A 24,519-nucleotide genomic window follows, 5' to 3' on the forward strand; every position below is an offset into this window, starting at 1 on the left:
GTCAATTTTGTCAATTTTGGTCAATTTTGTCAATTTTGTCAATTTTGTCAATTTTGTCAATTTTGTGTCAATTTTGTCAATTTTGTCAATTTTGTCAATTTTGTCAATTTTGTCAATTTTGTCAATTTTGTCAATTTTGTCAATTTTGTCAATTTTGTCAATTTTGTCAATTTTGTCAATTTTGATAATTTTGTCAATTTTGTCAATTTTGTCAATTTTGACAATTTTGACAATTTTGACAATTTTGACAATTTTGACAATTTTGACAATTTTTACAATTTTGACAATTTTGACAATTTTTACAATTTTGACAATTTTGACAATTTTGACAATTTTGACAATTTTGACAATTTTGTCAATTTTGTCAATTTTGACAATTTTGTCAATTTTGTCAATTTTGACAATTTTGACAATTTTGTCAATTTTGTCAATTTTGACAATTTTGACAATTTTGACAATTTTGACAATTTTGTCAATTTTGTCAATTTTGACAATTTTGTCAATTTTGTCAATTTGACAATTTTGTCAATTTTGACATTTTTGTCAATTTTGTCAATTTTGACAACTCTTTGACAATTTTGACAATTTTAACAATTTTGACAATTTTGACAATTTTGACAATTTTGACAATTTTGACAATTTTGACAATTTTGACCATTTTGACAATTTTGACAATTTTGACAATTTTGACAATTTTGACAAATTTGACAATTTTGACAATTTTGATAATTTTGACAATTTTGACAATTTTGACAATTTTGACAATTTTGTCAATTTTGTCAATTTTGTCAATTTTGTCAATTTGACAATTTTGACAATTTTGACATTTTTGTCAATTTTGTCAATTTTGACAACTCTTTGACAATTTTGACAATTTTAACAATTTTGACAATTTTGACAATTTTGACAATTTTGACAATTTTGACAATTTTGACAATTTTGACAAATTTGACAATTTTGACAATTTTGACAATTTTGACAATTTTGACAATTTTGACAATTTTGACAATTTTGACAATTTTGACAATTTTGACAATTTTGACAATTTTGACAATTTTGACAATTTTGACAATTTTGACAATTTTGTCAATTTTGTCAATTTTGACAATTTTGTCAATTTTGACAATTTTGACAATTTTGACAATTTTGACAATTTTGTCAATTTTGTCAATTTTGTCAATTTTGACAATTTTGACAATTTTGTCAATTTTGTCAATTTTGTCAATTTTGTCAATTTTGTCAATTTTGTCAATTTTGTCAATTTGACAATTTTGTCAATTTTGACATTTTTGTCAATTTTGTCAATTTTGACAACTCTTTGACAATTTTGACAATTTTAACAATTTTGACAATTTTGACAATTTTGACAATTTTGACAATTTTGACAATTTTGACAATTTTGACAATTTTGACAATTTTGACAATTTTGACAATTTTGACAATTTTGACAATTTTGACAATTTTGACAATTTTGACAATTTTGACAATTTTGACAATTTTGACAATTTTGACAATTTTGACAATTTTGACAATTTTGACAATTTGACAATTTTGACAATTTTGACAATTTTGACAATTTTGACAATTTTGACAATTTTGACAATTTTGACAATTTTGACAATTTTGACAATTTTGACAATTTTGACAATTTTGACAATTTTGACAATTTTGACAATTTTGACAATTTTGACAATTTTGCCATTTTTGACAATTTTGACAATTTTGACAATTTTGTCAATTTTGACAATTTTGTCAATTTTGACAATTTTGACAATTTTGACAATTTTGACAATTTTGACAATTTTGACAATTTTGACAATTTTGACAATTTTGACAATTTTGTCAATTTTGACAATTTTGCCAATTTTACCAATTTTGCCAATTTTGCCAATTTTGCCAATTTTGCCAATTTTGCCAATTTTGTCAATTTTGTCAATTTTGTCAATTTTGTCAATTTTGTCAATTTTGTCAATTTTGTCAATTTTGTCAATTTTGTCAATTTTGTCAATGTTGACAATGTTGACAATTTTGACAATTTTGTCAATTTTGTCAATTTTGTCAATTTTGTCAATTTTGTCAATTTTGGTCAATTTTGTCAATTTTGTCAATTTTGTCAATTTTGTCAATTTTGTCAATTTTGTGTCAATTTTGTCAATTTTGTCAATTTTGTCAATTTTGTCAATTTTGTCAATTTTGTCAATTTTGTCAATTTTGTCAATTTTGTCAATTTTGTCAATTTTGTCAATTTTGTCAATTTTGTCAATTTTGACAATTTTGTCAATTTTGTCAATTTTGTCAATTTTGACAATTTTGACAATTTTGACAATTTTGACAATTTTGACAATTTTGACAATTTTGACAATTTTGACAATTTTGACAATTTTGACAATTTTGACAATTTTGACAATTTTGACAATTTTGACAATTTTGACAATTTTGACAATTTTGACAATTTTGTCAATTTTGTCAATTTTGACAATTTAGACAATTTTGTCAATTTTGTCAATTTTGACAATTTTGACAATTTTGTCAATTTTGTCAATTTTGTCAATTTTGACAATTTTGTCAATTTTGTCAATTTGACAATTTTGTCAATTTTGACATTTTTGTCAATTTTGTCAATTTTAACAACTCTTTGACAATTTTGACAATTTTAACAATTTTGACAATTTTGACAATTTTGACAATTTTGACAATTTTGACCATTTTGACAATTTTGATAATTTTGACAATTTTGACAATTTTGACAAATTTGACAATTTTGACAATTTTGATAATTTTGACAATTTTGACAATATTGACAATTTTGACAATTTTGTCAATTTTGTCAATTTTGTCAATTTTGTCAATTTGACAATTTTGTCAATTTTGACATTTTTGTCAATTTTGTCAATTTTGACAACTCTTTGACAATTTTGACAATTTTAACAATTTTGACAATTTTGACAATTTTGACAATTTTGACAATTTTGACAATTTTGACAATTTTGACAATTTTGACAAATTTGACAATTTTGACAATTTTGACAATTTTGACAATTTTGACAATTTTGACAATTTTGACAATTTTGACAATTTTGACAATTTTGACAATTTTGACAATTTTGACAATTTTGACAATTTTGACAATTTTGACAATTTTGACAATTTTGACAATTTTGTCAATTTTGTCAATTTTGACAATTTTGTCAATTTTGACAATTTTGACAATTTTGACAATTTTGTCAATTTTGTCAATTTTGTCAATTTTGTCAATTTTGCCAATTTTGTCAATTTTGTCAATTTTGTCAATTTTGTCAGTTTTGTCAAATTTGTCAATTTTGACAATTTTGACAATTTTGACAATTTTGACAATTTTGACAATTTTGACAATTTTGACAATTTTGACAATTTTGACAATTTTGACAATTTTGACAATTTTGACAATTTTGACAATTTTGACAATTTTGACAATTTTGACAATTTTGACAATTTTGACAATTTTGACAATTTTGACAATTTTGACAATTTTGACAATTTTGACAATTTTGACAATTTTGACAATTTTGACAATTTTGACAATTTTGACAATTTTGACAATTTTGACAATTTTGCCATTTTTGACAATTTTGACAATTTTGACAATTTTGTCAATTTTGACAATTTTGACAATTTTGACAATTTTGACAATTTTGACAATTTTGACAATTTTGACAATTTTGACAATTTTGACAATTTTGACAATTTTGACAATTTTGACAATTTTGACAATTTTGATAATTTTGACAATTTTGACAAATGTGACAATTTTGACAGTTTTAACAATTTTGACAATTTTGACAATTTTGACAATTTTGACAATTTTTGACAATTTTAACAATTTTTACAATTTTTACAATTTTGACAATTTTGACAATTTTGTCAATTTTGTCAGTTTTAGTTTTTAGTTGTTAGTTTTTAGTTTTTAATTTGTACCTTGGATGTTAAAAGTGGAAATGTGAAACCAAAACATTAAATATTAAATATTTTAAAAATTAAGCGTCAAATATTACAAAAGATGAAAATGATTCATTTTTCAAGATGGCGTCCAATATGGTGTATGAAGTCGAATCTGTCGATTCTAGAACATCTAAAGATCTTTGAAGAGACTCTTCCCACCAACCAGTCCACAACAGTTTGTATGCACGATGCCGCACAGAACATCCCCCCTCATAATTAGCTGCAATGAGTCGTTCAGAGCCATTACACTCGCTGAACATTGCAGTTGTTGGCCAGCGCAGTAATTGAGTCTGGAATACCGTGAAGCACATAAAATCAGTGTAGTACGTACTTAATGTTGCTCTGACTCTCTACTCTTTACTGCGCAATCACAATTGACCACACCATAATGACACTAAATTGTTTAAATTAATCTCCCGAGACTTCCTGTGTTTCATTCTCGTGATCTTTCTCTCTCCCGCAGCATACCGCAAGTGTCAACCGGAGGACATCCACTGCGGGGCGCCGACGACGGGTCTGCTGTCGCCGGTGGGCCGCGCCGCCAACATCTGCGTGCCAAAGGAGAAAAAGTGCGACGGTTATCTGGACTGTCGGACGGGGGTGGACGAGGACGGGTGTCCGGGGACGGCCTGCCGGCTCGATCAGTTCCGGTGCGCCAACGGGCAGCGCTGCATCGACACGGCGCTCAAGTGCAACCACAAGAACGACTGCGGCGACAACTCGGACGAGCTGAACTGCAACTTCCCGCCGTGCCACGGGGGCCAGTTCCGGTGCGCCAACTCGCTGTGCATCCCGGCGACGTTCCACTGCGACGGCTACCACGACTGCTCGGACGAGAGTGACGAGGCGAACTGCACGGCGATCGCCTGTCCGGACAACAAGTTTTTGTGCCCACGGGGTGGTCAGAACGGTCAGCCCAAGTGCATCCCCAAGACGAAGCTGTGCGATGGGAAGCGGGACTGCGAGGACGGAACGGATGAGGAGACGGCCTGCTCGACGGCGTCGTGTCCGGCGCTCGGCTGTGAACACAAGTGTGGACCGTCGTTGACGGGGGGTGTGTGCTACTGCCCGCCGGGAAGAACACTGTCGGCGGACAACCGGACCTGTGCCGATCTGGACGAGTGCACCGTGTGGGGTCACTGCGATCAGCTGTGCACGAATACGGACGGGTCGTTCATCTGTGCTTGCGCCAGTGGGTATACGTTGATGGACAAGTCGCGTTGCGTGGCGCCCACGGCGTCCAATTTGGAGCTGATCTTCGCGTACGATCGAGCGATCGTACGGATGAGTTCCCACGGGCAGGACTTCAGGACGATTGCGAACGCAACGGGAGCGAGTGGTTTGGCGTATCACTACGGCAAGAATCTACTGTTTTGGTCGGACATCAAGACGAGGAAGGTGCAGTCGCAGGTGCTGATGGACGGCGGTTACGGAGGGCATGACTTCACGCTACCAGGAACCTGGGCACCGGTCGCGATCGCGATCGACTGGATCGGAGACAAACTGTACGTGGCGGATCTCGTCGGCCAGAAGGTCGACGTGTTCGAGCTTGACGGACGGTGGCACGCCGTCGTACTCGGATCGAACCTCACCAGTCCAGCGGATATCGCACTCGACCCAACCTCCGGTCTGATGTTCGTCGCTGACGGAAGTCACGTCCTCCGAGCCCACATGGACGGAACGCACGCCAAATCGATCGTGTCGGAAGCCGCCTACAAAGCGTCCGGAGTCGCGGTAGATGTCGTCGCGAAGCGAGTCTTCTGGTGTGACTCCCTGCTGGACTACATCGAGTCGGTCAACTACGAGGGCGAGTACCGCGTCATGATCTTGCGAGGTCAACAGGTACCTTCCCCTTCCCGACTAGCTCTCTTCGAGAACCGTGTCTTCTGGACGGACGCCACCAAGCAGGGCATCATGTCCGTGGACAAGTTTGAGGGATCCTCCAGCATCCAGTCCATCTTCAAGGCAAAAGACATCCGAGAGCCGAAGGCGATCATCACCGTGCACCAACTGACGCAGCCCAAAGTGTCCAACCCTTGCGGCACCAACAACGGCGGATGCTCGCAGATGTGCGTGGTGACCGCCGTCCAGGGCGCCCCATCAGGCCTAGGCTACCGCTGCGCCTGTCACACCGGTTGGCAACTCTCCAAAGACCTGATGGGCTGTCACCTCGTGCGTCAGTTCCTCATGTACTCTCAGCAACGGTTCATCAAGGGCAAGGTCCTCGATCCGGTGATCGAGGGCTTCAACGACGCGATCCTCCCGGTCGTTTCACGACGAGCTCGCTTCGTCGGCCTCGACTTTGACGCCGTCGACGAGTTCATCTACTACTCGGACGTCCTGCAGGACGTGATCTACCGAGTGCACCGCAACGGAACCGGTCGCGAGATCGTGCTCGCCTCGCAAAACGAAGGCGTTGAAGGCCTAGCCGTCGATTGGGTGTCCAAGAACCTGTACTACATCGACAGTCGCAAGGGAACGCTGAACGTGCTGTCTACCCGAACCGTCCAGTACCGACGAACCCTGCTTAAGAACCTGAAACGACCCCGCGCGATCGTCGTCCATCCAAACAAGGGTTACATCTACTTCTCCGAGTGGGACCGCCCCGCCAACATCAGCCGAGCCAACTCCGACGGCACCGGCCTCATGGTCTTCAAGAACGTAACCCTCGGCTGGCCCAACGGCCTCTCGATCGACTTCAAAGCGGATCGCGTCTACTGGTGTGACGCCCTGCTCGATCACGTCCAGCACTCCAACCTGGACGGAACCGACGTCAAAACCGTCAACTCCCGGCTCATCCGCCACCCGTTCTCGATCGTGATCCACGAAGACTGGATGTACATCACCGACTGGCGGCTGGACGCGATCGTCCGGCTCAACAAGCTGACCGGCGAGCAGGAGGAGATCATGGTGCGGGAACCGCAAACCAACCGTCTGTACGGCGTCAAGGTGTACAGCCACGAAACGCAGTACGTGGACTCGACGCAACCGTGCTCGCTGAACAACGGAGACTGCGAGAAGCTGTGCTTCGCCGTGCCGAGGAACGACTCCAGCAGTGGGCTGTCCGTCAAGTGTGGCTGTCCGTACGGGGAGCGGCTGGCGGACGACGGTCGTCGGTGTCTGTCGGATCCGAACGCGGAACCACCGCTACAGTCGTGCCCGAACACGTGGGACTTTACGTGCAACAACCAGCGGTGCATCCCGAAGAGCTGGATCTGCGACGGGGATGATGATTGCTTGGACAACAGCGACGAGGAGCAGAACTGTACGAGTGAGTATTTTGAGGTTATGTTGATGTAATCAACGTTTCTAACGATCAACCCTTTTCACAGAACCAACGTGCGGTGCCAACGAGTTCCAGTGCAAGTCGGGCCGCTGCATCCCGCTGAACTTCCGGTGCGATCACGAGAACGACTGCGGTGACCATTCGGACGAGTTCGAGTGCGGGAACGTGACGTGTGCGGCTTCGCAGTTTGCGTGCGAGAACGGGCGCTGCATTCCGAACATCTGGAAGTGTGACAGCGAGAACGACTGCGGCGACGGGTCGGACGAGGGTGATTTCTGCGCGGAGAAGACGTGCGCGTACTTCCAGTTTACGTGTCCGCGGACGGGTCACTGCATCCCGCAGAGTTGGGTGTGCGACGGGGATGACGATTGCTTCGACAAGCAGGACGAGAAGGATTGTCCGCCGATTACGTGCTTGGCGAACCAGTTCAAGTGTAACGATTTGAGGCAGTGCGTGGAGGAGACTTACAAGTGCGATGGCATTCCGGATTGTAACGACGGCAGTGATGAGTTGGGTTGTCCGACGATGGAGCCGAATCAGTGTAATCTGGAGAAGCACTTCCGGTGCAAGAGTTCGGGGGTTTGCATTCCGGTGGCGTGGCATTGTGACGGATCGAACGATTGTGAGGATCACTCGGACGAGGAAGAGTGCGGCAAGATCACGTGTCCGAACAACTTCTACAAGTGCAAGAACAGCAAGTGCGTGTACAAGTCGTACATCTGCGACGGTAAGGACGATTGTGGGGACAACTCCGACGAGGGTGTCGAGCATGCTTGCGTAACGCCACCGTTGAGATGTCCGCATGGACAGTGGGCTTGCCCGGGAATTACGGGACGGTGCGTGAACATGACTTCCGTTTGTGACGACGTTGAGGACTGTCCGAACGGAGCTGACGAGGGACTTGGATGTGATCTGGCTCAGTGTCAGCATCAGACCGGATTGTGCTCGAACGGATGCCAGAAGACACCAAACGGTGCACTTTGCATCTGTCCACCTGGAGAAGAACTCGGTCCGGACAAGTTTACCTGTCAAGATTTGAACGAGTGCGATCCTCCGGGACTCTGCTCGCAGATCTGTACCAACACCAAGGGATCGTACTTCTGTTCCTGCACGGACGGGTACATCCTGGAACCCAACAAGCACAGCTGTAAGGCGGTGAACCATTCGTCCGCCTTCCTGATCATCTCGAACCGACACTCGATCTTGGTCGCCGATCTCAACGAGCAAGGTCTGGAACGCGTGCCGATCATCGTGGAGAACGTGGTCGCGACCGCATCCAACATGCACACCGGCACGATCTTCTGGAGTGACATGAAACTCAAGAAGATCTCCCGACTCGATCGCGGCCAGGAGCCACAGGAGATCATCTCAACCGGCTTGGACCTGGTTGAGGGACTCGCGTACGACTGGATCGGTCAAAACCTGTACTGGCTCGACAGCAAGCTGAACACGATCGAGGTCTGCAACGAAAATGGCTCCAACAGGATGGTCCTAGTTCGCGAGAACATCACGCAACCTCGTGGAATGTGTCTCGACCCAAGCCAGAACGCCAAGTGGCTGTTCTGGACCGACTGGGGCGAGAATCCTCGCATCGAGCGTATCGGAATGGACGGAACCATGCGCGAGACGATCATCAACACCAAGATCTACTGGCCCAACGGGCTAACGCTGGACATCTCAACCCAGCGAGTCTACTTTGCCGACTCCAAGCTCGACTTTATCGACTTTTGCTACTACAACGGAACGGGACGTCAGCAGGTGCTCGCAGCCAGTCACTACCTACTTCACGCCCACTCACTCTCACTCTTCGAAGACACCCTGTACTGGACGGATCGTCAGCTGAACCGAGTCCTGTCCGCGAACAAATTCCGCGGCAACAACCAAACCGTGGTGAGTCACCTCATTTCCCAACCACTCTCGATCCACGTCCACCACCCCTCCCTCCAACCACTGTACGAGAGTCCCTGCAAGGGAGCCCCATGTCAGCACATCTGCCTGCTCAGCCCATCCGAGAAGACCAACTACTCGTGCAAGTGCAAACCGGGCTACAAGCTGATATCCGAGGGACGCTGCGTCGAAGAGGAGAACGCCTTCCTGATGGTGCTCAAGGGTAACCAGATCGTGGACGTTCCGTTTAACGGTGGTGACGCCCGAGCTGGAAGTCTGATTCCGGTGGTGGGAATCGAAAGCGGCATCAGTCTGGACTACGATCGCAAGGGGGAGACACTGTTCTGGGTGCAGGGCAAGGAAGATGACGACGAAAACTGCACGATCTTCACGAGTCCGTACGGTGGGGGTAACAAGACGGAGTTCTTGGGCGTCAACAACGGACTGGTGGGAGCGGCTTACACGATCGCGTTCGACTGGATCGGACGGAACCTCTACATCGGCAACAGGATCGCGAGCAACATCGAGGCGATCAACGTGGACGGCAAGGTCAAGTACCGAACCGTGGTGATGGTCAACAACGGGAATGCCACGTCGGTGAGCAAGCCGAAGCAGATCGCGTTGGATCCGCCGAGTGGAAAGCTGTTCTGGATCGACGAGGGAGGCTTCGGCGTTCCGACCAAGATCGCGATGGCCAACATGGACGGTTCGAGCCCGGTGATTCTGGACGAGAAGGTCAACTATCCGGAATCGATCACGGTCGATATCGACAAGCGAACGGTGTACTACAGCACGCAGCATCCGCCGGAGGTGCGATCGATCGATTACGAGGGAAACAACAAGAAGACCATTCTGAGTGAGGTGAACGCGATCTCCAAACCGCGAGGTTTGGGAGTTCTCGAGTCCAGGCTGTACTTTATGGATCCGGTGTACGAGAAGGTGGTGCGGGTTGACCTGCCAAACGGTGACAACGCAAAGACGATTTTAGATAACGATGCCGACCTGAAGAACATGGTGATCTTCAAGAAGCGATCGATGCCGCAGCATCCGTGCATGATGAGCAACGGCGGTTGCGAGCACATCTGTATTCCGTTTGAGAACGGAGCTCGGGTTTGCGCTTGCGGAATGGGTTACAAGAAGGAGAACGAGGTCGTTTGTACGCCGTACAAGACGTTTGCCGTGGTTTCTCAGCTGGATATGACTCGTGGGTACAGCTTGAAGGACAGCTCGGAGGCGATGGTGCCGATCACGGGTCCGGGACATCACATCTTGCACGTGGATATTCTGTACCGCGAGTCGTGGATCTACTGGGTTGAGTACAACCGTGGACATTGGAACGGAATCTTCAGGATTCGACCGAATGGTACGGAGTTGACGAATATTATCAAGGATGGTATTGGTAGCAATGGTATTCGAGGTATCGCGATCGACTGGGTCGCTGGAAACATGTACTTTACGAACGTATTCCCGCACGAGAACTACGTGGAGGTCAGTTGGTTGGACGGCACGCACCGTAAGATCATTGTGAAGACTACGAACGATGCTCCGAGGGAGCTGGCGGTGAATCCGATCAAGCGACTGCTGTACTGGATCGACTACGGACAATACCCGAGAATCGGCAAGTGCTACTTGGATGGGTCAAATTGGATTCCGGTGGTGACGTCGGGTATCTCGAACCCGCGCGATCTCACCATTGACATGCTGACGCACGACGTGTACTGGGTGGACTCCAAGCTGGACATGATCCAGAAGATATCGTACAGCGGCGGTAACCGACAGGTTATTCGGCGAAATCTCGCTAACCCGATGGCGATCGCGGTCTACCTGTCCGACATCTACTGGGTCGACCGAAACCTGCTTACGGTCTTCAAGGCGTCCAAACTGCCTGGAAACACTACACTTCCGGAAAAGGTTCGCACGAACCTGCAGAAGCTGCGCGACATCTCGATCTACGACATCAACAACCAACCGATGGACGACAACAATCCGTGTCTTCGACTCGGAAACGGCGGTTGTGATCAACTCTGCTTCAGCTACCCACCGGAAGCGAACCAGAAGCCGTCGTACAAGTGCGATTGCGCCGTTGGGCGACTGTCAACCGACGGGCGTCGCTGCGAGCAGACCGACGAGTACGTGGTGTTCTCGACCCGTACGGAAATCCGCGCGATCGAGCTGGATCCAGCGTCAACGAACGTGCCGTTCTCGACGGTCGCCAACCTGACGAACGTCGTCGGGCTGGACTTTGACTACGCCGACAACAAGCTGTTCTTCACGCAGATTCGTCCGTGGGCCAAGATCGCGTGGACGCCGGGCGATAAGCCGGATACGACGAAGATCACGCCGGTCATCAGTCGGGGAATCAACCCGGAGGGAATCGCGTACGATTGGACGCAGAAGAAGATTTACTGGACGGACAGCTCGAACAACTCGATCTACGCGATGAACTTGGACGGGTCGGATTTGGTGATGATCGCGCGGGTTGAACGGCCGAGGGCGATCGTGCTGGATCCGTGCAATGGAACGCTGTACTTTACGGACTGGGGACGGTTTGGGACTTCGGGGAAGATCTTCCGTACGACGATGGCGGGGTCGCTGAAGCGTGCGATCATCGATAAGGATCTGTCGCAGCCGAGTGGGTTGGCTATTGATTACGAGGAAGCGATGCTGTACTGGACGGACGCTGTGAGGGAGAAGATCGAGCGATCGAAGCTTGATGGAAAGGATCGCGAGGTGTTGGTGTCGGCTACGATTTATCCGTTTGCGATCACGGTGTTTAGGAATTACATCTACTGGACGGATCTCCAGCTGCGGGGAGTTTACCGGGCGGAGAAGCATACGGGAGCGAACATGGTTGAGATGGTGAAGAGGTTGGAGGATAGCCCGCGTGATATTCACATCTACAGCCACAGTCGACAGCAGTGTCAGGCGAATCCGTGTCTGCAGAACAACGGAGGATGCGCGCAGAGTTGCCATCCGGGGCTGAACGGGAAGGCCGAGTGCAAGTGTGACGACTCGACGAAGCCGGTGAACGAGGGACGAATGTGTGCGCCGAAGAACCATACGTGCGACTCGAGCAAGTTCTACTGCCAGAACGGCAAGTGTATCTCGAGGATGTGGTCTTGTGATGGGGACGATGATTGTGGAGATAACTCGGACGAGGACACGAACTACTGTGCGTTCCATTCGTGTGGACCGAACGAGTTCCGGTGTAACAATGGACGGTGTATCTTCAAGTCGTGGAAGTGCGATCACGAGAATGACTGCAAGGACGGTTCGGACGAGGAGAACTGCTCGTATCCACCGTGTGTTGATGGGGAGTTCACCTGCTTGAACGGGCGGTGCATTCCGCAGAGTCAGGTGTGCAACGGAGTCAACGACTGCAAGGACAACGCGACTTCGGATGAAACGCACGAGCGGTGTCCGAAGAACACGACCTGTCCGGCGAACCACCTGAAGTGTGACAAGACGAACATCTGCGTTGAGCCGTACTGGCTGTGCGATGGGGACAACGACTGCGGTGACAACTCGGACGAGGACGTGCTGCACTGTGCCCAGCGGACGTGTCCGCAGAACAGCTTCCGCTGTCCGAACCATCGGTGCATCCCGGCTACTTGGTATTGCGACGGAGATGACGACTGCGGTGATGGTGCGGATGAACCTCCAGAGTACTGCAAGTCCGAGGGAAGAACGTGCTTCGGTGATCTGTTTACTTGTGACAACGGCAACTGCATCCCGAGGATCTACATCTGCGACGGGGACAACGATTGCCTGGACAACAGCGACGAGGATAACCGGCACCAGTGTAATGACCGGAAGTGTGACGAGGAGACTGAGTTTACCTGCATGGAGAACAAGGCTTGGGCGAGGGCGCAGTGCATCCCGAAGAAGTGGATCTGCGACGGCGATCCGGATTGCGTTGACGGGGCAGACGAGAACACGACGATCCACAACTGTCCGACGCCGCAGCCGTGCAGCGATGATCAGTTTGCGTGTGCCAACGGAAGGTGTATCAATCAGGTAAGGTCGTAACGTCTTCAAGATGTGAATTTAGAGGTGAACCATGTGTCTCTTTGAAGGGTTGGGTGTGCGACCACGACAACGACTGCGGCGACGGGTCGGACGAGGGCAAGAACTGCAACAGCCAGTACAAGACGTGTTCGCCGCAGGAGTTTACCTGCCAGAACTTCAAGTGCATCCGGAAGCAGTACCGGTGCGATGGGGAGGACGACTGCGGGGATCACTCGGACGAGGTGGACTGCAAGAAGGAGAACAACACGTGTCCGGAGGGCAAGTTTACGTGCAACAACGGGCAGTGCATCGATAGTCAGCTGGTGTGCAACAAGGTGCCGGACTGCTCGGACGAGTCGGACGAGCCGCTGCACTGCAACGTGGACGAGTGCGCCAAGGTGGAGATCCACCGGTGCGGCCACAAGTGCGTGGACACGCTGACCGGGTACTACTGCGATTGTAACCATGGATACAAGTGAGTATTAAGGAGAATTTGAGAGTCCAGCTGAAACCTAACCTCAAACGTGTCTCTTTTCAGACTCCTAGAAGACGGCAAGGCGTGCGCCGATATTGACGAGTGTATCGAAACGCCGGGTGTTTGCTCGCAGCACTGCTCCAATACGCCGGGTGGGTTCTACTGCAAGTGTGACGAACGGTACTACGAGCGGCAGAACGACGAGCACACTTGTAAGAGGAAGGACGCGACCGAACCGTGGTTGATCTTCAGCAACAAGTACTACGTGAGGAACATGTCGGTTGACGGACGGCAGTACAATCTGATCCACCAGGACTTGATGAACGTGGTGGCGATCGACTTCGACATGAAGGAGGAGGAGATGTACTTCTGCGACGTGACGGCCAAGACGATCTTCAAGAGCAAGTTTGGCGCGATCGTGGACGATGTGAAGATCGAGAAGGTGCCGGTGATCAAGCATGACTCGCACGGCTTGGAGGGCATTGCGATTGATTGGGTTGGAAGGAAGTTGTACTGGTTGGATAGGCACTCGAAGAATTTGGACGTATCTGAGTTGGACGGAACTAAGCGGAAGACGCTGAAGAGTGGAGTGGTTGATCCTCGAGCGATCGTGGTTCATCCGGGTATTGGATATCTGTACTTTACCTCGTGGCATCTGCAGGCTTACATCGCCAAGATGGGTATGGACGGGTCGAACTTCACCAGGATCTTGACCTGGGAGGACGACATCGCCTGGCCGAATGCGCTGACGATCGATTACTTTACCGATCGTATCTACTGGGCGGATGCTCACTTGGACTACATCGCGTTCGCGGATCTGGAAGGTCGCCATCGGCACGTGGTTCTCTCCGGTAACAAGGTTCCGCACGTGTTTGCGCTGTCCATCTTCGACGACATGCTGTACTGGACGGATTGGAACATGAAGGCGATCATCCGGGCTAACAAGTTCACCGGACAGAACTTCACCGTGATCAGAAACACGACGCACAGACCGTACGATGTCCACATCAGTCACCCGTTGAGGCAGGTCCCGTACAACAACCCCTGCGGACAGACCAACGGCGGTTGCACGCACCTGTGTCTGCTCGCCCCACCACTCGAATCAACCTACCTGAACGTCGAGGGCTACATCGAGGAGGGCGCCCCCAGCTACAAGTGCGCCTGCCCGAACCAGTTCTACCTGGCGCGAGACATGAAGACCTGCATCGCCAACTGCACAAGCGGTCAGCATCGCTGCGGCGGAGCCGACGAGAAGTGCATCCCGTGGTTCTGGAAGTGCGACGGCGAACCGGACTGCAAGGATAAATCGGACGAGCCGGAGTCGTGCCCGGCGCGGCACTGCCGAGCAGGCACCTTCCAGTGCGGCAACGGAAACTGCACCCCGTCGACGACGATCTGCGACGGCACGGACGACTGCGGCGATAACAGCGACGAACAGAACTGCGACCTGCCCTGTCCGGTGTCGGACTTTAAGTGTCGCTCGAGCGGACGCTGCATCCTGGACAGCTGGAAGTGCGATGGGGACGCCGACTGCAAGGACGGCAGCGACGAAGATCCGGAGATTTGTCGTAAGTATCATTTCTTCAAAACTAGATCATTTTAGAAACCTAACCTCAAATTTCTCAGACAAACGATCGTGCGATCCGGACACGGAGTTCAGCTGCAAGAACGGGCGCTGCATTCCGAAGCTGTGGATGTGTGACTTTGACAACGACTGCGGGGACGATTCGGACGAGCCGGCGTACATGTGCCGGCAGCGGAACTGTACGACCGGATGGTCGCGTTGTCCGGGCCAGTCCAACTATCGGTGCATTCCGAAGTGGTTGTTCTGCGACGGGAAGGACGACTGTCGGGATAATAGCGACGAGCTGCCGGAGAACTGTCCCAAGTGTAACGCGGAGACGGACTTCAAGTGCAACAACAACCGGTGCATTCCGAAGTGAGTTGGGGGGTTTGGACTCAGGGTGGTTGCTTAAGTCGGGAAAAAGACTGGGTATTGTGAAAAAATCTCGAAAAGCGGGATAGTTTTGGCAATTAGCAACTTTTATTTTTTATGTTCGGAAAACTTGGGAATATAACTCTTTATATTTTAAAGATCAAGAAAATCTCACGATTTTTCAAAATAAATTTTACGAAATTAGCGAATTTAACCAATTCTACAAAATCATTGACAAAATTTACAAAATTTACAAATTTACAAAATTTACAAAATTTACAAAATTTACAAAATTTACAAAATTTACAAAATTTACAAAATTTACAAAATTTACAAAATTTACAGAATTTACAAATTTACAAAATTTACAAATTTACAAAATTTACAAATTTACAAATTTACAAATTTACAAAATTTACAAAATTTACAAAATTTACAAATTTACAAAATTTACAAAATTTACAAAATTTACAAAATTTACAAAATTTACAAAATTTACAAAATTTACAAAATTTACAAAATTTACAAAATTTACAAAATTTACAAAATTTACAAAATTTACAAAATTTACAAAATTTACAAAATTTACAAAATTTACGAAATTTACAAAATTTACAAAATTTACAAAATTTACAAATTTACAAAATTTACAAAATTTACAAAATTTACAAAATTTACAAAATTTACAAAATTTACAAAATTTACAAAATTTACGAAATTTACAAAATTTACAAAATTTACAAAATTTACAAAATTTACAAAATTTACAAAATTTACAAAATTTACAAAATTGACAAAATTGACAAAATTGACAAAGTTGACAAAATTGACCAAATTGACAAAATTTATGAAATTTACGAAATAGACGAAATTTACGAAAAAGACGAATTTATGAAATTTACGAAATTTACGAAATTGACAAAATTGACAAAATTGACAAAATTGACAAAGTTGACAAAATTGACAAAATTGGCAAAATTGTCAAAATTGACAAAATTGACAAAATTGACAAAGTTGACAAAATTGACCAAATTGACAAAATTTATGAAATTTACGAAATAGACGAAATTTACGAAAAAGACGAAATTCTCTAAATTTATTAAATATTTTTAGAAATAACAAAATTAACGAATCATATGAATACAAAATTCTCAAATTTCACGAAAATTACAAATTTCACGAATTATGCATTTCTTGAGATTTTTTTAAATTTTTAGTATTCTACAAATTTTTGAATTTTAACGAATTTTTGGGATTTATAAACTTATGAATTTAAAAAAAATGCGAGATTTACTAAATGAGAGAATTTGAGGACATTATTAGAATTTACAAATTTATGGTTTTTACAAACATTACAAAATAAAAAATACAGATTTTAGGATGTTACGAACTTTACAAGTTTAGATTTTTTTTTCAGGTTAAGCAATTTTATAAAATAATTTAAAAAAAATACATATTACAGGAGTTTGAACTATTTTCTATGGAATTTGAAGAATTTAACTAATTTTAGTAACTTTATACATTTTGCGAATTTGACTTTCTTGATATTTTTAAAGTTTATGAATTTACAAATTTTTACGATTTTTAATTGAACTGAGTTTACCATTCATAGTTGAATCTTATTTTATGAATTTTCCCTTCTACAAATTGGATTATTTTTTTTGTCAAACTTCACGTATTTTAGAATTTTAGGAATTCTATATTTTTTTTGGTTTTAAACAATTTTAAGATTTCCAAAAATTTAACAAATTCAAAAAAAATCAGAAACTTGCAAATTTTATAAATATTCCGAATTTTACAAATTACGAATCGATGGTTTAAATTTTTTTAAGAATTTTAATGTGTGGCTGATTTTACCACATTGTTAATATTTTATAAATTTCAGAAATCTTACTTATATGACGTTTTTTTTATGTTAAATTTTACCAATTTTACCGATTTTACAAAATTTATTGAATATACAGAAAAATCCAAAGTTATTTTTTTTATTAATTTTGTAATCTATACGAATATAACGAGGCTTACAAATATGAAGAATTTGACGAAAGTTTTAAATTTTCAAAATTTGTTCAAATTACAAATTTCACGAAATTTAAGAAATTTGAAAATGTAACAAATTTGTTAGGTTTAAGAAAAAAGAAAAAAATATCATGAAATTTAAGAATTACAAAATTAGAATTTTAGAATTTAAGAATAAAACGAAATAGATAGATTTTTAGAATTTTGAAATTTTGGAATTTAGACATTCAGAACAAAATAATTTAAATATTGTATGTTTTAAATCCTTAAATTTTAAAATTTTTAAATATGTTTTTTTAATTGAAGGATTTTTAAATTCTTAAAAATAGCAAATTTCAAAGTTTTTCAAAATGTAAACGAAACTATTGGCACTAAGCCCCCCGGGGCATGGCCTTCCTCTAACGTGGGATTTCTGCTCCAGCGCCTCTGACGAGACAGGAGAAACCGGGACCGACGTTTTACTTCACCATCCGATAGAAGCTCAGTGGATAAGGCGGGAATCGAACCCGTGTCTCATAGCATCATCGGGATCGGCAGCCGAAGCCGCTACCCCTGCGCCACGAGACCCACACAAAATGTGAAATTTTCAAATTTTATAATCATCAAATTTTATTATTTTATAATGTTAGAAGAAGTTTATGATTTTATAATTTTAATTTTTTTTCATTTTAAAAATTTCATAATTTTAAAATTTATGATTTTACATAATACATTAATTTTGTAAGTGTTAAAATTTTATTATTTTGCAATTTTAAAATCTTTTTATTTTAAAATTTTATGGTTTTAAAATACACTCAAACCCCGATGGTTTGACACCAACTGTTGTCAAACGAACGGGGTCACTTTTTACTTTTACACCCCTTTTACACGGAGTTCACACACACTACCAAACGTTTGTTTTGATAGTGAGTGTGGGCGCCGTGTAAAAAGTGACAGTTCGTCACTTTTTAGTTTGATTTTGACCAACCAACGGGGTACAAACCAGTGTTGTCAACCATCGCGACGCTCATTTTTGGTTCGTGGCACATTTTTTGTTTGTAGTGCTTTTCAGTTACGGAATTTGACAAAGTTGTGTATGAAGGACTTGTAGAACACAGCAAATCGTACAACTTTGCTGAACATAGTGTTAATTTTTGATGAATACAAAAAAAGTTTCAACCAAAAATGCGTTGGCCAAACAAAAGCACCGCGAACCATTGGTCCTGAGGTCGGAAATCTTCTTGTAACTTTTTGCGTAAGAATTTTACAGCTATACAATGTTCTGAAGAAATGTTGCTGTTGATGAGTTCTACAAATGCTTCCAACACCATTTTGTCGAATTCCGTAACTGAAAAGCACCACAAACGAAAAATGTGCCGCGAACCAAAAATGAGCGCCGCGATGGTTGACATCACTGGTACAAACAAAAAAAGTGTCAAACGAAAAACTGAGCAACCACCGGGGGTTGAGTGTACTATCATTTTAAAATTTCTGAATTAAACAATTTAAAATTTCATTATGTTCAAACCTTGTAATTTTGAAATTTTATAATTTTAGATTTCATACTTTTAAATTTTTTTCACTATTAAATTTCTTATATTCAAATTTCATAATGTTCATATCTCAGAATTTTGAAATTTTTGATAATTTAATAATTTTCGAATTTAATAATTTTTAAATTAAATAATTTTCAAATTTTATAATTTTCAAATTCTTTAATTTTTAAATTTTATAATTTTCAATTTTTTTAATTTTCAGATTTTATAAATATTAACTCCATGAATTTTTAAATTTGAGAATTTTAAAATTATAGAAAAAAATAGTATTTTAAATTATTAAATTTGAATTAATTTTTACATTTTAATTTTTTTTAATTTTCCGGGAATTTTGAATTCTATAAGGTCGCTTTCTAACTCTTCTTTTCCCTTTTCCAGACAATGGATGTGCGACTTTGCGGACGACTGTGGGGACGGATCGGACGAGTCGGACGCGCAGTGCAAGGGCAAGTACCGGGAGTGCTCGGAGTCGGAGTTCCGGTGCGGCAATGGCAAGTGTATCTCGAGCAGATGGCGCTGCGACCATGAGGACGACTGTGGGGACAACTCGGACGAGTTTAATTGTGAAGGATTCGCGTGCAAGAACGGAACGTTCCAGTGTACTTCTGGGCATTGCATTGCTTCGTACTTTAGGTGCGATGGCGATCGCGATTGTCGGGATATGTCGGACGAGATTGGGTGTCCACCGAGGTTCCCAGGGGGGAGGTATTGTCCGGAGTCGCGGTTCCAGTGTGCGAACAATTTGTGTGTGTCGCCGTCGGATCTTTGCGATGGAACGGATGATTGCGGGGATAACTCGGATGAGGCGGCTTCGGTTTGTACTAACTTTAACTGTGACACGCTGAGGAGGTTCCAGTGCGCCAATCATCGGTGTGTGGCGAGGTATCAGATCTGCGACGGAGTGGACAATTGTGGGGACGGGTCGGATGAGAACAATATGACGCTGTGTGCGACGCGGCAGAAGTCGTGCGATTCGTACACGCAGTACCAGTGTGCGAACAAGAAGTGTATTGATCGGGCGCAGATTTGTGACTATGCGGATGATTGCGGGGACAGTTCGGACGAGCTGGGATGTCACCACACGAGTGGCGGTGCACGGAGGACGAAGAGTACGAGGTGCGATGAATCACTGCATGAACTTTGACCGATGGTGGGTACATTTGTGCTTGCTACAGGTTCATATGACGCGCAGAACAAGAAGCACTGCTTGAGATATTGACGATCGTTGCGCCGACTGGAACGTGTGACAGATTTGAACGTGTCAGCAGAATTTGCTCGTGCTCTCTGCCGGATGCGGCTGGCGATGCCGTTCTGAGTTGAGACGACGTGCTGACAGTTCAGCAGGCGGCGAACGATCTGAAGTCAGCGATCAGTTTGACGATCAATTTGAACGATATTGACAAAGCGACCGCAGATGACTACAACCCGGAGACGCAGATGATCTTCTGGGCGGACAGCTACGACAAGACGATCAAGCGAAGCTACATGATCAACGCTTTGAATGGGGAGGCCAAGATCGGGTACGCTCAGGACCTGAACATGAAGGGTAACTCGAAACCAACGGCGCTGGCCGTCGACTGGGTTGCGGACAACCTGTACTGGGCGGAAACCGATCGTACCGGATCGAAACCACGAGGTCGTGTAATGGTGGCGAAGACCGATGGCCGGTACCGTCGTGCCCTGGTCAACGCTGGCCTCGAAGTCCCGACCTCGATCGCGGTTGATCCTCAACTGGGTCGCCTGTTCTGGGCGGACGCCGGTTCGGCTCCCAAGATCGAAGTGTCCTGGATGGACGGATCGAAACGACGCCCGTTGATCACCGAGGCCATCCGCCATCCGGCCGGTCTGACCATCGACTACTCCCAGGACCACATGGTCTACTGGGTGGACACCAAGCTGAACACGATCGAGGTCATGAAGCCGGACGGATCGATGCGCAAGGCCATCCTGAAGGGCGAGATGCTGAAGCACCCGGTTTCGCTGGACGTGTTCGAGTCGTACCTGTACTGGATCACGCGGGACACCGGTGAACTGCTGCGCCAGGACAAGTTTGGCCGCGGAGTGCAAGTCGCGGTTCAACGAAGCCTCGCCAATCCATCTAGTTTGAAGGGTGAGTTGATCAGCATGTCTTCTTATACTTCAACCTCTAATCTTCTTCTCCCCTCCAGTTTATCACGACCTTCGTTACAACACCTCGCTGAACAACCCATGCTTCAAGAATCCGTGCACGCACTTGTGCTTGCTTGTTCCCGGAGGACGACGCTGCTCCTGTCCGGACAATACCGTCCAGCAGACGTCGCACCGCAGCACGGCCGAGGTCGTTTGCGATGCCCGTAAGTACTCCTGAAATCCAAATCATCCACAAGATCTTAACCTCAATTTCCCCCTCTCTAGCCGTGGAGCGCATCCGGCCCTCGCCCCGGATATGCCCCTGCCAGAACGGTGGCCAGTGCCGCGAGGACGACACCGGCAACGAGCTGGTGTGCGTGTGTCTGGCCGAGTTCAGCGGCGCGCACTGCGAGTTCTACAGCGAGCGCATGTTCGGCTCCAGCCCGGGCAGCGCCGCCGCCATCTACATCCCGATCCTGGTCGCGATCCTGATCGCCGCCACCGTCGGGCTGTACTTTATCATCAAGAAGAGGCCATTGTGAGTCGCATGTCTTCATCTTAAAAAAGATCACCCTAACCTCAATCAATCCTTTTCCCAAAACAGCGGCAAACCAAGTCTGACCTCGTCGCAGAGTGTGTCGTTCCGACCGGGGACGAACGTGGAGTTCAACTCGCCGGACTTCCCCTCGAACAGGCCCCCCACGGGGGTGATACCGGCGGGTGGTGGTGTGGCCCCGCTCGACGGGTACAGCCTCGATACGCTCGGTAACAAGACGACCGATTTTAGCAACCCGATGTACGACGCGGTGCAGTCCGGGACGACGGCCGATCCCGGCGGCGTTGGGAACGGATCGGGTGAGTGGATAACGGAACATTTATAGGGATTACACTAGAAAACTGATAAACTATTGTTTGCAAACTCATTTTTTTATTTTGGTAAATGTTGATTAAATATTTCAAAAATCATACAAATTCGCAAAAACTTATCAAAAATTTTGAAATTGTACTGTAAAATATTGTAAATTTATTTAAAAAAAAAATACTTTAGAAAATCTAATGCTGTACAACATTTTTCATCGCTTTGTACCAAAGTTGTTAACAATAAAATTAGCGAGGCTCGACAACGATAACGATAGTTCTAACGTTACCGTTATTGCGATAATTCTATCGGCGATAATCTTCCTAAATCCTGCAATGCAATCACTAAGAATATATTTTTTGCAAATGTAGTAAGTTTCATAGTAAAAATACTCTAAATTTTTCACAAAATACCATATTAATTCTAAAGAAGTCAAATTTTCATAATTTGTAACATGGGTCACATTTTCACATTATTAGACTTTTTTTTCTATAAAATACTTCAATTTTCAAAAAATACTCAAACTTCGCTTCGTTTAATAAACATATTGTTTTTTTTAATTGGAGTATTTTCGAAAAAATGCGGTATTCTATGAAAATTTTAGAATTTTACAAAAAAAAAACTCTAATAAAGAGAAAAATCATACCAAATTTCTCTTCGTTTGACACCCATATTGCAAATTTGGAAAAATTGAATATTTTAGAAAAAAAAATAGAGGTCGTGAGTTCGATTCTCGTACCGGGATGATGAAGTTTTAAAATCAATTTTAGAAAGATTTTAAAACTGAGTTATCGTCCGTTATCGGCCGTTATCGCTGATGTTGTTATCGAAGTAACGATAACGATAATGTTATCGTTAGTCGCTAATATTATCGAAGATAATTTTATCGAATAACAATCTTGCTTAGTACCCATATTGCAAAAAAATGTACTGTGTGAAAGTTAGTGTTATTAATCTTCAATCTCTAATGTAGTAAAAATTCATACAAAATGGACATTGTTTTAAACTTACATTGAAATAGTTTTTTTTTTTTGTATATTGTAAATTTTGGTTGGTTCCCAAATTATGATATTTTCTAAATCTTAGAAAATTTACAAAAAATTCTAAAATCATTGCATTAAAAAAAATCATTAAAAACGTTTTTAGTGAAAATGTTTTTGTCGTTTGTATCAATGTTGCAAATTTTAAGTCGTTTGTATCGATTTTTAAATTTTTGCAAATTTAAGTTTTTATGAAATCCAGTATTCTTTGAAAAATGTAATATTTTCATCAAATACGGTATTTTGTGAAGATTGAACAATGCATACCAAAACCATAAATAACTTATGTAAAACTCATATAAAATTTAACGTCGCCTAAAAACACTGCAATTTTTTTTCTATTTTCAAAAAATACCATATTTTAAAAAAATCCATAGGCATTTTTATTACTATTTTTCAAACGGACATTTGTGAAAAAAGTTTGATTCAGGCTAAATTTTGCACCATTCGCTATATTGCAAAATATGATAATTTTATTGTTTTCATTAATGTCGGAGTTTTGTGAAAATTAGAATATTTTCATAAAATAAGGCAAATTTTTACCCAATAGTAGTTAAAAACCATACAAAATTTTATCGATATTGTAAATTATAAAAATATGAGTAATTTTAAAAAATATTCTTTTTTTATGTTTCAAATTTGAAAATAAAGATATTTTGTGGAAGTTAGGGTGTTTTTTCATCAGAAACTAAAACACTATGGAAATTTATCAACAATACATATTGAAAAATTATTAAAAAGTATATTTTCAAAGAAGGTAATTTGTGTAAAAATCTATTTAAAAACGTCGTCTGATACCTACTTATATTGAAAATTATGAAAATTTTAGTATAAAAAAAACAGTATTTTGAAACTAAAATCGATTTGAAATTTGGATTAGTTTGATATTTTAAATTATGATAATTTGAGTATTTTTTTATTTTTCTTATTTTATTGATATTCTAATTACGAAAATTTGAGTATTTTCAGGAAATATGGTTTAAAAAATATATTGTCAACATATTCAGTGTTTTGTGAAAATTTTAGCACTCGACAGAAAAACAAATGTAGCAAAAATGTATCCAATATCTCGAGCCGTTTGATAGGGATCATCCATAAACCACGTGGACACTTTTTTTGGTAATCTCAACCCCCTCTCTTCGTGGACAATTGTCCAAACAAAAAAAAAACTTTTTTGTATGGAGCGTGGACAATCGCCATACCCCCCCCCCCCCCCCTCCTTAAGTTGTCCACGTGGTTTATGGATGGTCCCATATCCATATTGCAAATTATTTAAAAAAATGGTGGTTATAAAAAAAAGTTATAGAACTTATGTTTTGAAAATGAAATAAGGATTTAAAAGTCAGAGATGATTTTATTTGAACTAGTTATTTTTTATATGAAATTG

At 42.9% G+C, this 24,519-nt stretch overlaps 1 protein-coding gene across 1 annotated transcript in view; it reads left to right on the forward strand.

Moving 5' to 3' along the window:
• The window catches only part of LOC6051449 (low-density lipoprotein receptor-related protein 2), a 46,157-nt gene that overhangs the window by 19,170 nt on the left and 2,468 nt on the right, over nucleotides 1-24,519 (forward strand). The window contains 11 exon segments of the mRNA XM_038266523.1: nucleotides 4,442-7,249; nucleotides 7,311-13,168; nucleotides 13,228-13,634; nucleotides 13,698-15,202; nucleotides 15,261-15,573; nucleotides 19,503-20,235; nucleotides 20,237-20,263; nucleotides 20,265-21,234; nucleotides 21,293-21,457; nucleotides 21,519-21,771; nucleotides 21,838-22,088. Of these exon segments, the coding sequence (XP_038122451.1) occupies nucleotides 4,442-7,249; nucleotides 7,311-13,168; nucleotides 13,228-13,634; nucleotides 13,698-15,202; nucleotides 15,261-15,573; nucleotides 19,503-20,235; nucleotides 20,237-20,263; nucleotides 20,265-21,234; nucleotides 21,293-21,457; nucleotides 21,519-21,771; nucleotides 21,838-22,088 (13,290 nt within the window).

Source organism: Culex quinquefasciatus, chromosome 1 (assembly GCF_015732765.1).
Source record: "Culex quinquefasciatus strain JHB chromosome 1, VPISU_Cqui_1.0_pri_paternal, whole genome shotgun sequence".
Lineage (NCBI taxonomy): Eukaryota > Metazoa > Arthropoda > Insecta > Diptera > Culicidae > Culex > Culex quinquefasciatus.